Genomic DNA, 13217 nt, shown 5'->3' with positions numbered 1-13217 from the left:
TTTTGTATCACCTTTCTTAAAGAAATAAAGTCTGATGAAGTTTGAGTGAAACAATGAGCTGTTTCAGAATTTTGTCACGTACCCCTTGTTTGCATTTGAATTTGGGAACTTCACCTCCTGATTCAATCAAGTTTCCGCACTTTTAGCTTCTTTTGTGGTCGAGTCAGAGGGCAGGGCTAAGGCTGAATCTGAGGAGGTAAGAGGTTAAAGAAGTGAAGAGGAGAGAGAGAATTTGTGTGTTCAGAGACGTGTTTCTCCTTGCATGATTGCTTTTCTCTCCACACTCCTGTTCAGACGTGTTGTGTCCCACCACCAACTCACTCTCCAAGGTAAGTCTCAACTTTTTGTTTATTTGTGCACCTTTTACTGAACAACTGCAGTCTCTGATTTATTCTTTCTTTCCATACTTGGTCTTTTTCTCACTTAGTTTTTTTTTCACCCTGAATCTTTTTTCTATTTTTCCTCCCACACCCTTCCCCAGCTGATGAATCTCACAACGAGACAATGAATCTTTAGTCTACTTTCAGTGAGACTCTGTCTCTCTGGCATCCATCTTTCCATTCAAAGTCTGCGAATATTCTCTGCTCCACTTTTCCTTTACGAGCTTGGGGGAAACCACACCTTTTAATTTGCTTTCCCAGTCTGTCCCTGTCTTCCTACACATAATACTGGTGTCTTTTGCTGCTGATTCACAACTTCCTTAAAGTTAGGGTGGGGTATTGAAGAGGCAACAGATCATGTGACATAGTTGAGAAAAGTAGTTTTTTAATAACACAAGTCTTTAAAAACACATTTTCCTGCAGCTGTAAAATCTCAACATAACATTCATATATACTTTAATTACTTTCTCATTCTTCTTTGTTCTCTGGTCCTCTCAATTTCTCCCCGTCTACTTCACTCTGTCTTGATTTCAGTCTCCTAATCTCAAAAACATACAGTGCACCCACACAAATGCACACACACACACACACACACACACACTGTATACACTCACCGTCAATTGCCAGATTGCTCTCAGATCTCTCCACGCCGGCTGCCCTGTCCGCCTGCATATTGTCTGCTCTCATATTTCTGTCTGGTTACCAATGCATGAATGACTGATTGAGTCAGTGACCCCTGTAGCCTATCTGTGACCTTGTGTCTCCATCTGAACCCCTCTGTTCACTCCGTCTCTCTCTTTCCATCTCCATGTCTCCGCCGTCTAACCAGACACCTCTGACCACTTCAGTAGCCGAGGGCAAAAGGGCACATTTCTGTCTTTTAACGTCTTCTCTTTGGTAACATTATAGACCGACTCACTCCTGAATTTATTCCTCACTTATTTTCTTTCGTTGTTTCCTCAATGTAACTGATTAGAATACAATAACACCTTAATGCCTACACTGCTTTAGCATGGCAAACAAAGGTATTATGTGAGGTCAAAATCAATACTGATGAATATCAGCAGTCTAGACTGTAGCATATTGCTGCCGTTCACCATTACATGACTGTAGTTCAAGCCCAAAATATAGGACACATAACTGGCCTGCAATAAACTCCCCAGATTGTCTATCTGGGAAGAGGAAACAAAATAATGAATGAAAACAACTGAAATGACAACACACGATACGATACGATATAATTAATTCATTTTGTATGATATTATACAATACAAACAATGAGTAGTTTTTAATCAACAGACAAACAGACATCTAAAAAACATTGTGCAATGTACACATGGCCACATACTGCCCATGTCATCGTATTGCTGAAACCCTTTATTGCGCTCCTAACCTTTTTACACAGGAAGGTAGTGGTATGTTGCACATAGACTATTTTAAGTCTGTAACTGACTCTTATTGAGGAGGCTGATGTGAAAGGGCACAAATGGCTTTTTAAAATTCATCATGACACAACTGGCCAGGATTTACATACAAGTTACTTCTTCACAGTTTCTTCAGAACCGTATCAGAATGTGAACCTGAATTAAGTTAAGGTGCAGACTGTGTGATCAGTTTTCTTTAGCGTCTACTTGGCATTAGCTGCAAACATAACACGATTATATAGCTCCGTGATTGGATGTCTTTTACTTGAATGCACCTTGGGAGTTGTAGTTAACTTATCACCAGATTTTTTAAGCTCACAGGCTGGTACCTTTTGGACTTTTTATTGACTTACCAGAAATTTTCTAACACAGTTTTTCATGTTTTATACCAATGGTTCGACCAGGAGAATTTTATGCTGATCCAAGCCGTAGAATTGAAAAAGTCTGCAGGAGGAGGGTATGCAGGGACAGGGTAGAGGAGGAGGAAGAGCTTAAGTCAGAGGAGAAGGGAAGAGTGGAAAGATGGAGGAGCTAGCAGTTTGCTCTCCCAGTAATTATCCGCTTGGTGTTTAGCTTTAGCCAGGAACCAGGAACCTGACTCTAGTAACCACACACACACAAGGCGTCCTATCCACAGGCCGCAGGTAGGCTTTCATCACACCGGCTCCAGTTACCTCCCACATATAAGCTATCCAGGCCAGGTGAGCGCAAAACGCTTTTCCTCGCTAGACCTCTCCATCCCTTACAACCTCACACACACATACCGGTTCTCACACACTCCAGTGGACACACAGAATGGAGCCGGAGTCAGACAGCATGCCGGAGGTACCAGAGGAGATCATACAGTTAAGTGGACCGGCCCTTTTTCTCTGCCTCCTTATTTATTCTTGGAGCGGCTGTCCGGGCATTGTAACTTTAACCCGGGGCCCCCACATGTGCTGCCTCAGGCCCTCTCTCTCTCTCCTCACTCCCTAACCTCCTCTGCTCCACAACCCTACTGTTATCCACAGCAGCGTCTCTCCATCTGGCTTGTTTTGGCCAGTAAACAGAAGCTGTTTCTTAATCACAAATTGTTCAAATGTTGCAGAGATGTAAAAGTGTTAGCTGATAGCAGATACCAGGAGAGTCAAAAGTCATAAAAACTATCTTTCAAGCTAAAAAAAAAACCTGAAAGGGGCGGAGCTGCTGATGACTTCCTGTTTGACTGATCAAAATTCTGATAATTAGCGCAAACAGTTTAATCTTTTTCTGCTGTATCATGAGTTGTTTTTAACAGATAATATAGGAGAGTTGGAGGCAGTATCTTACATGCTACAGTGTCCTCAGCTAACTCTAATCACTATCATGCTAATTGTTAGTTTTCCAGTCCTACTTTATCACTTATGGCTGCCACCTGGCGCCTGTGTAGCAGCTAAATTGACTACTCCTTACTGACTATTATAAGGATAATAAGGTATTTTTATTTTAATACAGCAATATTTATATGAATGTGAAATGTTGGTAGAGTTTAATTTGAAAATGACCCAACCCCCATAAAGCTGCAGGGCTTTCCTTATCAAAACAGCGGAAACCTCTGCCTCCACACGGGTTTGATAAGGTTTCAAATGTTTGTGTGTGTTATCATCCAGGAAAAGCCTTCAAATATCTAACACTATTATAATGCATGAGATACCTTTTTAAATACTGGATTTTACAAATAGGCACACATTAGTGCTGAAGTCAATTAATCAATTAATCAGTCAAATTAAAATGAGTGATGATTTGCTGGTGCTTTGAGAAAGTTGAAAACTCAGGAAAAAGCTAGTAAGTGGACTTTTATTTTAAATGAGGTTATTGTTTTATCATTTATTTAACCAGCAGTCACTGGTTCCCACTTCTTAAATGTGTACATTTGCTATCGTTATCTGTTTTACGGTATATCGTTGTAAACTGAATATTTTTTGTTTTGGACTGTTGGTCAAACAAAACTTTTTTTGGATTAAACAATTAATCCTTTAAATCAGAAATATGATCTTGAGATTAAACAATAATTAAAATATTTGTTGGTTGCAGACCTATATCCAGTTTATTAGGGACCCCTAGCTTAAACCTATGCATTCTAATACAACTATTTACATCACCAATAAATATTTTGTTTTACGGTTTGTTCTTGGCAACAGCGGTTTCCTCTTTCTTTGACATGTATGCCACCTCTGAATTCCTCACATTTAGCTTTAACATGTTTTGATCCTTCAATCTAATACCTGAAAATCATGACATTGCATTTTTGATAAAGGGGCCAAACTGTGAACGTTGAATGTGTCTAAATTTTTGAGGCAGCTTTTGCCACATCACAACATTGTGGGACAAAGGGAGAGATAAGAGGAACGGTGCAGTAGCAGTAACTCTTCTCTCTCTACAAACCTCATCTTCTTTCACTCATTCACTAATACTTAGCATATTAACATCTGTTTTTTCTGTTTTTGCATGTTACAACACCTTCACACATACATTCATGCAACCATCATCCTGCACAGACACTACTGAAACCACAGACTACATACCTCATACAGTAATTATGTTCATTTGAAGTAACTATTGATTTGGCTTATTTTTGTTAAATAAACATATGTTAACCGTTTACCATGGTGTGTCTCCCTTTTGTTGTGGCCTTTTGAGCCAGGTCATAACAAGGGTCAGAAAAACTGTAAGGTAGAGAGAGGTGTACATTAGAGTGACCCAAACCAAAAGTCCATACCTGGCACACCTCTCACCTGTGACATGATCCAGCTTGCATATAGCAACACCTTTTTTTGCGAACTTGTGTTGTGTTAGTGCAGCCTACCTTGGTGTTGTGTTGCATAAAAGTGATATAATGTAGCTCGTGGTCATCAAGCAGCAACACAAGCCTTCATTTTGAGTCGAGTGTAAGTGCAACAGTGCTTGTCACATCAACCACATCCTCCACACACTCTCTCTCTGTCTCTCTCTATCTGATTGTGGTTTGGAGGCGTCTGCAGTTTAACACTTCTTTTCAGTCAGTGTGGAGAACAGTAAAGTTTAGCTAAAAATTCAGTTAAAAAAGTCTAACAATAGCCACTGGTCTCCTGGTTGTGACAAGCTGTGTACTTCCTTCATGTGTCAGTGCATTGTGGGCTTGTCTTCTGCTTTTACTTCTCCTTACTCCAAGTAAATCCGAGCATCCCTTTCCACATGGAAACCATGACACAACACCTTGTATTTACACTTCCTGTTTCAGCCAGCTTCTTCCCCTTCTGTGGGAGAGGATTTACATAGACCACCAGCTGCCAGGTTCCATTGTATGACTCAATGCACCATTTGACTGATATATATTGTAAAAATCCTGTTTGGTGACTGTTGGAGCCTGCGTTTGTCCATACGTCTTCTTCCCTCCTGTCTCACTCATCTTTTCATCCCCTTTCCTCCTTACAGTATGCTCACCTGCCAGGCAGCACCAGGTCAGTTTGGTCCAGAGGTCCGGGAGCCGGGCCTCCGTGTGTGGAGGGTGGAGAAAATGAAGGCAGTCCCGCTGGATTCCTCCGAGGTAGGAGCCTTTTTCAACGGGGACTCGTACCTGGTGCTGGAGAACCGTGGTCAACAGGGAGCCGACCTCCACATGTGGATAGGTGAGACACTGGAGAAACATCTGGGTTAGATAATGTGTTCCATTGCTACGTGTTTGTTAAAATAACATGAGTCTGAATGAGAGGGCAGTCACATCAAATGTGTTGCTGCACATGTCCTTAGCAAAGGACAACACAATGGGTTTATGTAGCATGCCCCTATGCAATCTGACTCTAGACTAAAGGCTTCCAATGAGTCTGAGTAGGTGGCACATTCACAATGATGGCATCTCATTTCAGGACAAAATCAATCAGTAATGTCAGACCACTATTTAATCAAGTCAGCTTCATTTATTTATTCAAGATGAATACTATTCCCTCTGAGCAAGAAACACCAAATATGATGTAAATGGGGAGTTAGGAGACATCATCAAAACAGTTTGCCATTTCCAGACCTATAAATTGTATATTTTTTTTTAAACTGAAAAATAGTTCTCACTCATTTTCTTTTACTTAACCTTTCTTTAAGGAGGCAAGTCTCTTTTGCAAGAGATACCTGGCCAAGCATCAGTAGTGCAGGTTCTTGTCAACATACAGAAATACCATCTTTTTTCGTCAAAATAATGTTGTCTACCGAAGGCCGAGATTGGCAGGATGGATGGGCCTGTGTCACCCTCTGTTGATTGGCCAGGGCAAAACAAAACACACCAACAAACAAAAAATATTTAGCAAAATAATCATAGAGAAAGGCAAACATGAAGAGATTGAAAAACGTAGTGAAACAAAATGACATTTCAGTGTGATCATCAGGCTAAATCAGCATCAGTTTCCGTATCAGAATCACTTCTTTCACCAAAGTAAATGATGGATTGAAATTTGACTTGTTGACTATAATGCGGGAAAAGACCAAATGTACAAACACAACACAGGGGTTAAAAGACACGTGTGTACAGAACAACATACAGTGCAACATACTACACATACTGTCTCACACTATGCTCTGGAAAAAACAGATGGTGACAACTGTGCAGCTCACTGGAGCCGGAAGCTTCTGTCGGTCTGCAGAAAAGCCAGGACAGACACACTTATACTTAAATGTGTTGTCCTGACTTAAAGAGAAACGATACATCTCCTATTTCTATTGTACTCCATCCAATAAAGCACTAACCACTGTCCAGTGCTTACTACACACCTAACCCTGGCCGTGTGCTGCGTGCGGTAGAAAAGCTAATAACCCTCCCGGTAATGGTGATGACACATGAGACACAGCGCTGACCTGCTGCATCATTGTGCGAGGAGAGAGGCCGGAGGGATGATGAGAGAATAAGGGGAGAAGAAGTCCCAAAGGGAAACTGGGATGGTTTTTGAGCAGGGTCCATTAAAAATGCAGGAGGATTGTTACAGTACTCAAATGTGGTTGTTGTTTCCAGCATGTATCCGGTGCTTAGGTAACACTAAGCTGATTGTCACAGCTTGAAGAGGGCTCTGTGCTCAAGCATGCGTCTCTCTGATGCTGCCCTCTCTCCTCCCCTTGTTTACAACCGATGACCGCAGTGTTATGTTTGTGCGTCCGCTGTCTGACACACTGTTGGCTCCTCATCTCTTTAGACCCATCACCTCTCTCAGCAGCTCTTTTGTTCCTCATCTTGTTACATCTTAACCTTTCGGACCTCATTTCTTAATTAATTTTCTTATTCTCTTTCTTGTTCTCTCACTTCTACTGCATTTCTGTTTCCTTTTTCTTTTCAGCTTTACTTGGAAAGAAAGTGTTAAAAAACTAAAGTCACATAAGTCGACTTCATTTTAATTTTTAACGGATAATTTTGTTTGACAAAACAATCTCAGCTCTAGGTCCATCCACTAGTTTTTGGGACATGATTTTGTGGACATGCAAGCTCAGTTATGGTTTCATCCAAAGCACTTTTAGGTGTAACTTGACCTAGGAAACAGACGAGATCCCAATTTAAATTCTAGTTGTTGTTTACAAAGCTTTAAGCGTTTTTTTTAACCATGCTATTCATTCATAAACTAATATATATTAATATAATAATATTGATAGGAAAACAGTGAACAAAAAGTCTAAATGTCGCCCACATGTATTATGCATGAAGAAACGTGTGTGTGAAATTCTTTTAAACTTGATATTTAATCCTTTCTCTGTTGTAGGTGAGAAGTCGTCTCGGGACGAGCAGGTGGCGTGTGCCATGCTGGCCACCCAGCTGGACCACTTTCTGGGTGGTGACCCCGTTCAGCACAGGCAGGTTCAGGGTTACGAGTCCCCGGAGTTCATGGTCCTCTTCCCCAGGGGGGTCAGCTACAAGGTGAGGGAGGGAGAGACCTGACTCTGGATGCTCAGATGCTCTAAAAACTGCACAAATATCTCTATTGTCAAGCAGAGACATTTTTAACTTCAGCTGCACAGTTACATTTCAGTTTCTTTTATGGGTTTTATGGGTAATTTCCTAAAAAGTTTCCTAGAGAGAATTGTAATTTGGTACTAATTATAAATAACCTCAGGAAAATATTCAATACATTTTAAATGCAACTTTAAAAAGATTAAGATAGAATCATAGGGTAAAAATATGTTCATAGAAATGTAATTGTTCAAATATGTTGAATTGTATTCTTTCCTGTGGACCTGCAGCTATGAACTGACAACAGCAATTACTTGGAGTTGACTATGTGCCCCAATTGAACCCTGTCTTTGCTGCTTTCCCTTTAATTAGTAACAAAGTCTTGGAAAGTATTTGGAAGTTACAGAAGCATTATCAGCTAAACACAAGCATACATTTCTTAGTTCCATAAAATCGGACATTTTAGAGATACAAGGTTTAATATTACTCGTGTAAGATGGCTTTAAAATTTAAAATGTATCCTTTGTTCACTTGCAGTCGAAATAAAAAAAAAAAACTTGCAGTGATTTAAATTATTTTTCAATTAACAAGAAACTAAAAGCAAAATTGCCTTTTGACATATCATCTCATTTTATTGAGCATCTTTTTATTGCTGGTTTAATCCATTGTATAGCGCCCTGGATATTATGGCCTTTGTGCCAAAGTTCATTCATGTCACTCTGTTTGCACGTACGCCAAGCTTGTTAAAAGAAACCAAGAGTTAAATCTGAAATCTCAGCGACATTTCCCATCCCTCACAGGTGGGCGGTGTGGAGTCGGGCTTCAGGAGGCCTCAGGGTTCTGGGACCGTGCAAAGGTTGTACCAGATCAAAGGGAAACGCAACATCCGTGCCAAGGAGGTGGAGCTGTCGTGGAGCAGTTTCAACAAAGGAGACTGCTTCATCCTTGACCTCGGAGATGTGAGGACAAAAACCATAACAGCTCAAAACTCTGCCAGCTTTCATAATCCAGTTTCTCATAATAGCCTACTGCTCCAATCCAAAATAAAGTTTGTTGTGACTCTTTGGCCCTCCAGACCATTGTGTCATGGATCGGGTCGCAGGCCAACATGTTCGAGAAGCAGAAAGTGCGTGAGATCGCCTCGCTGATTCGTGACACCGACAGACACGGCAAAGCCCGGATTGTGGACACCAGCGAGGGGGAGGAGCCGCAGGAGATGCTCAAGGTAAATGCGCACTTTTACTAGGTAATTATGTTTCAGTAGGCTGTGTTTCATCCTGTAAGTGGTTTTAGTCACAAGATATTAGTAAGATTAAGGTGGACCAAGGGCGTCACTTTGTGATGAATAGTGGTGGGGACATAGGGGCTCAGATTAGCGCCGTGAAGAGACTCGCAAGACATACCGATATGCCATATTAGGTGATATTAGGTGAATGAGACGAGTGTTTTAAAGATGTCCTCAATGCCGAGATATATAAGTGGGGACTCTGGGGGGATCTTTAAAAAAAAAAAAGTTTTTTATTTAGGAAAAAGGAAACACAAAATTCCGATAGCACATGACATTTCAAAATATATAGGCTAATAACATGAGTGTTTTAGGTGCACGTTTTTGGGCCATTTTATAATCAGTAGCTTGTTTGTTTTCTTTTTAGCTTAAGTTACAAGTTACTAATGCACATTTGCTTCTTCTATATTTTAATCGCGTTGCATGTTTTCTTAATGTGCAAATAAACCATTCGAAAGGCATTTTCATTTGTTATTTAACTGCAATCTATAGAACATTTCTTTAACAATTTAGGCTTTAAAAAGTGGTGGGGACAAAGTCGGCCATTTCAAAAAGTGGTGGGGACATGTCCCCACCGTCCCCAGTGTAAATGACATCTATGAGGTGGACTAAGAGAAAAAGGACATAAATCATGTTAAAGGAATAGTTTGACATTTTGGAAATGCATTTACTCGTAAAATTGTAACCTCGTTTGAACTTTAAATATGAAGCAAATTAAACAAGATATAACATCTTATTAGTGAGCTTTAGAGGTACTGGTAGGCTAATTTTATTACCTTTTGCTCTGCGCCAGGCTAACTGTGTCTCGGTTTTTATGCTAAGCTAAGCTAAACAACTGCTGGCTGTAGCTTCATAGACATGAGAGAGGTATCAATCTGCTCATCTAACTCTCTGCAAGAAAGCTAATAAGCAGATTCCCCATATTGTGGAACTCTTCCTTTAACAATGCTGAGTCCTGAAAAGAACTTGTGGTGTTTCTGTTTTCTGAGCTTCCTCTTATGTTGCGGGGCAGGTCCTGGGACCGGTGCCAGCGCTGGCAGAGAGCACGCCAGAAGAGGACAGCAAAGCGGACGTTTCAAATACTGCGTCCCTCTACAAGGTGACCTCATCTGCAGGGCTTTAAAAAACGCACCGATATATAAAACTGCCGTTTACATCTGGTTTTTATTAAGCACAGCATAAGACTGTGTACATTTACCCAACAGGTGTCTGATGCGACGGGTTCCATGACGATGACCAAAGTGTCGGAGAAGAGCCCGTTTGCAAAGGAGACGCTGGTTCGCGACGACTGCTTCATTCTGGACAATGGCGCCAACGGAAAGATCTTTGTCTGGAAAGGTGAGGAAATACTACTTGACCCCGAACCAGCAAACTCGTGCCGCCAAAAATGCATATATGTTGAATCAAATTTGAATGAGCATTGTGAAAAATAACAGTTGACAGTTTTCACAGGAGGTATTTAAAGTTACTGTACAGCCCCGTACTGTCTGATTTCATTATTCACTGTGCATTATATACAAATGTTAACATTAATAATGTTTTCTAAGATGGCATATTTTAAGAGTGTATTTCCAGGTAGACACTTTAATTTCAAAGCTGAAGAAAACACACAATGAAATGCAGATAAACATAAAAAATTTACAAATCTAAATTAGTCTCCATGATTACTGAGATGTGTGTGGCAAGTTCAGGGCACACCACAAAATCACCACGACACCACAACTCTCTTTGGATCTTTCTTTAGTGAATTTGTTTGCAATGATACAACATGTGACAGGGGCTGCGTCAGTTCACACACTCTTCTTGGACTACTGTGAAGGATGCATAAATAATGTAAAACAACTGAAAAATAGCTGTTCATTGCATGTCTCATTCATCACTGGGTGACACAATTACAATGGTTATGTATGAGCACAACAACAGTAACAAAACAGCTCAAATTCATTCTCTGTAAAACCATAAACAAAACTACATCTCCCATAATGCCACGGGTCGTGCAACGTGACTCTAGTCAGGTGGCAGTTGAGAATATTGTTACGCTAAGTTTGCAATAACTTCAAAACGCATTATTGTACAAACCTGGGCTTATAACATTACAATAGTCTTACACTGCTCTTCCAGAACATAGCTGTAGTACCACATAATTGCTTTTATTAGCAGAACGATCTGTAAACATACCAGTCTCTTTCAGCTCCAAACTAGACTGAAAGAGAGCCTCTTGTGCGCACACACCACATAACAACAAGGGGTTTTCACTGCAAGCAATCTCCCAACAGCAAGCCTTCTCACAGCATGTTTGGTTGATATAATGTAATCATTGAAAACACTAAACAAAATTATACCATTATTAACAAATGTGTACCCTCCTGTTCTTCTTAGCTAATGAAATATTCTCCCAAGATTCTTTTGTTGGGGCAGAAATAAATAAAATTTACTGAAATAAAAATTTACAACATGTAAATGTTGTAAGCACGGGCTTCTTGTTTTGTTGTTAATTTGTGGGTTTTAGCAACAGCTGCAACATTTTAATAAACTGATTTTTAGTATTTTTAGTATATAAAAGCTTCAGCAACCTGGCAGTGCAGAGAAGGCTTTGAAAACCATTTACAACTTCATGTTGGGAAATAAAACGTACAATTTCAAATACAATTCAACAGCTGACTGAATAAATATATGACAATAAAAAAATAAAAAGACCTTATCTTTGGTTTATGGCCAGAAGGTTAGTGAGGTGTTTGTAATCCTACTTTAATGCATAGTTACATATGTTATTAACGTCACTCACATTAACTCTCGACTGGCAGGTAACGGAGCGAATGCTGCGGAGAAGCAGGTGGCCCTACAGATGGCGGATAACTTCATTGAACAAATGAACTACCCCAGGATGAAAACACAGGTAGTGCTCATGCCTCTTAAATTAAACATAACCAACTACAACATCTAATGCTTACTATAAATGTTAATATAGCTGCTCTCAAAGTGGATCAACCAGCTTGTCATGCTTTTAAAGGATTATTAACACCTCTGTAAAGTGCACTGACTGTAACGTCTTTATGTGAGCAATAAGCAGTAAAGGTTTATGTGCCCTGTGCTGCAGGTGGAGATACTGCCACAAGGGAAGGAGACCATCATCTTCAAGCAGTTCTTCAAGAGCTGGAACTAAACATTTCACGCAAACACTTGACAAATCCTGCACTCGATTAGAAGAAGCTGCACATCTGACAAACAGACAACATCTGATACAAAATACATATATATTTGTAAGGTACCGTGCTGATGGAGCACACTGTAGCTTGTTTCAGACTTTTATATATGCAAACAAGTGTCTTCTGGTGAGATTATAAAGATATGAAGAGATATATAAGAAGAACCTTAGGGTAAATGAGTTTGGATAGGTTTTTTTTTTACATTTGTTCTAGTGTCACAGGTTTTCCTGCATTTGAAAAATAAATCTGAATCTACTTGTAGAGGAAGTGGTTTGATTTTCTTTCTTCCTGTCAACACATGTTGCCAGGGGTTTCAGGTTTACTTTGAAATGTGCTGAGGCATGAACACTGTTTAAACTATCCCCTCTGTAGTCACGAAAGTTACCTGCACACAGTAACATAATCATTCATTTTAATTATGTTACATAGTAGTCTTATTTACTTCTACTTTTTTGGTCTACAGACTATGATGCAATGATATAGATTAAATTACCCAACAGTATATAAAGTTGTTCAGATTAGCTCCACCTCGATTACTACATCAGTAAATGCTGCGTACTATTGATGCATGAGAAATAATAATCAAATAATGTAATACATGTTAAATATTTCACTCACAGGGGCCATTCAAACAGAGTACTTTGTGCTGAACGTAACATACGTTTGAATGCAGGACTTTTACTTGTAATTAAGTATTTTTCACTTCAAAGTATTTGACACTGTTGAGTTGCTACTTCTACTTAAGTAAAGGATCTAAATAATTCTTCCACTGACAGTAAGTTCAGTCTGAATGAACAATTTACATCAGTAGTAGTAAAACATTTTTAAATTAATGTTAAACTTACTATTAAGAACAAAAAACAAACACTGCTCCAGGTTAAAGCACAGTGGTTCATTGGTTGCACTAGATTAGTGAAATTATGTTACATTTCATTCATTTGGCAGATGGTTTTGTCCAAAGCTACTTCCCTTTTCCCTTATAAACAAATATCTGAAGCAACTTGG

General features: G+C 39.7%; 1 protein-coding gene across 1 annotated transcript; it reads left to right on the top strand.

Moving 5' to 3' along the window:
- The first annotated feature begins 231 nt into the window (after positions 1 to 231).
- Positions 232 to 12473, top strand: capgb (capping protein (actin filament), gelsolin-like b). The gene is made up of 9 exons (XM_046065614.1): positions 232 to 329; positions 5237 to 5430; positions 7534 to 7688; positions 8522 to 8680; positions 8797 to 8946; positions 10019 to 10105; positions 10212 to 10344; positions 11811 to 11902; positions 12104 to 12473. The coding sequence occupies exons 2-9, from the start codon at positions 5238 to 5240 to the stop codon at positions 12167 to 12169; spliced, it is 1035 nt and encodes a 344-aa protein (XP_045921570.1). The 5' UTR covers positions 232 to 329; position 5237; the 3' UTR covers positions 12170 to 12473.
- The last annotated feature ends 744 nt before the right edge of the window (positions 12474 to 13217 follow it).

This window comes from Micropterus dolomieu, linkage group LG12, assembly GCF_021292245.1.
Source record: "Micropterus dolomieu isolate WLL.071019.BEF.003 ecotype Adirondacks linkage group LG12, ASM2129224v1, whole genome shotgun sequence".
In the NCBI taxonomy this organism is placed as follows: Eukaryota; Metazoa; Chordata; class Actinopteri; order Centrarchiformes; family Centrarchidae; genus Micropterus; species Micropterus dolomieu.
The sequence above is the reverse complement of the archived record's forward strand: the minus strand, read 5'-3'. Positions and strand labels throughout refer to the sequence as shown.

Excerpts from the sequence above, each read along its gene's own strand:
- capgb (XM_046065614.1), top strand. The coding sequence starts at position 5,238 with ATGCTCACCTGCCAGGCAGCACCAGGTCAGTTTGGTCCAGAGGTCCGG. Across the intron at positions 10,106-10,211 it reads ATACTGCGTCCCTCTACAAG|GTGTCTGATGCGACGGGTTC; the intron begins GTGACCTCATCT and ends TTTACCCAACAG. Across the intron at positions 11,903-12,103 it reads ACCCCAGGATGAAAACACAG|GTGGAGATACTGCCACAAGG; the intron begins GTAGTGCTCATG and ends CCTGTGCTGCAG.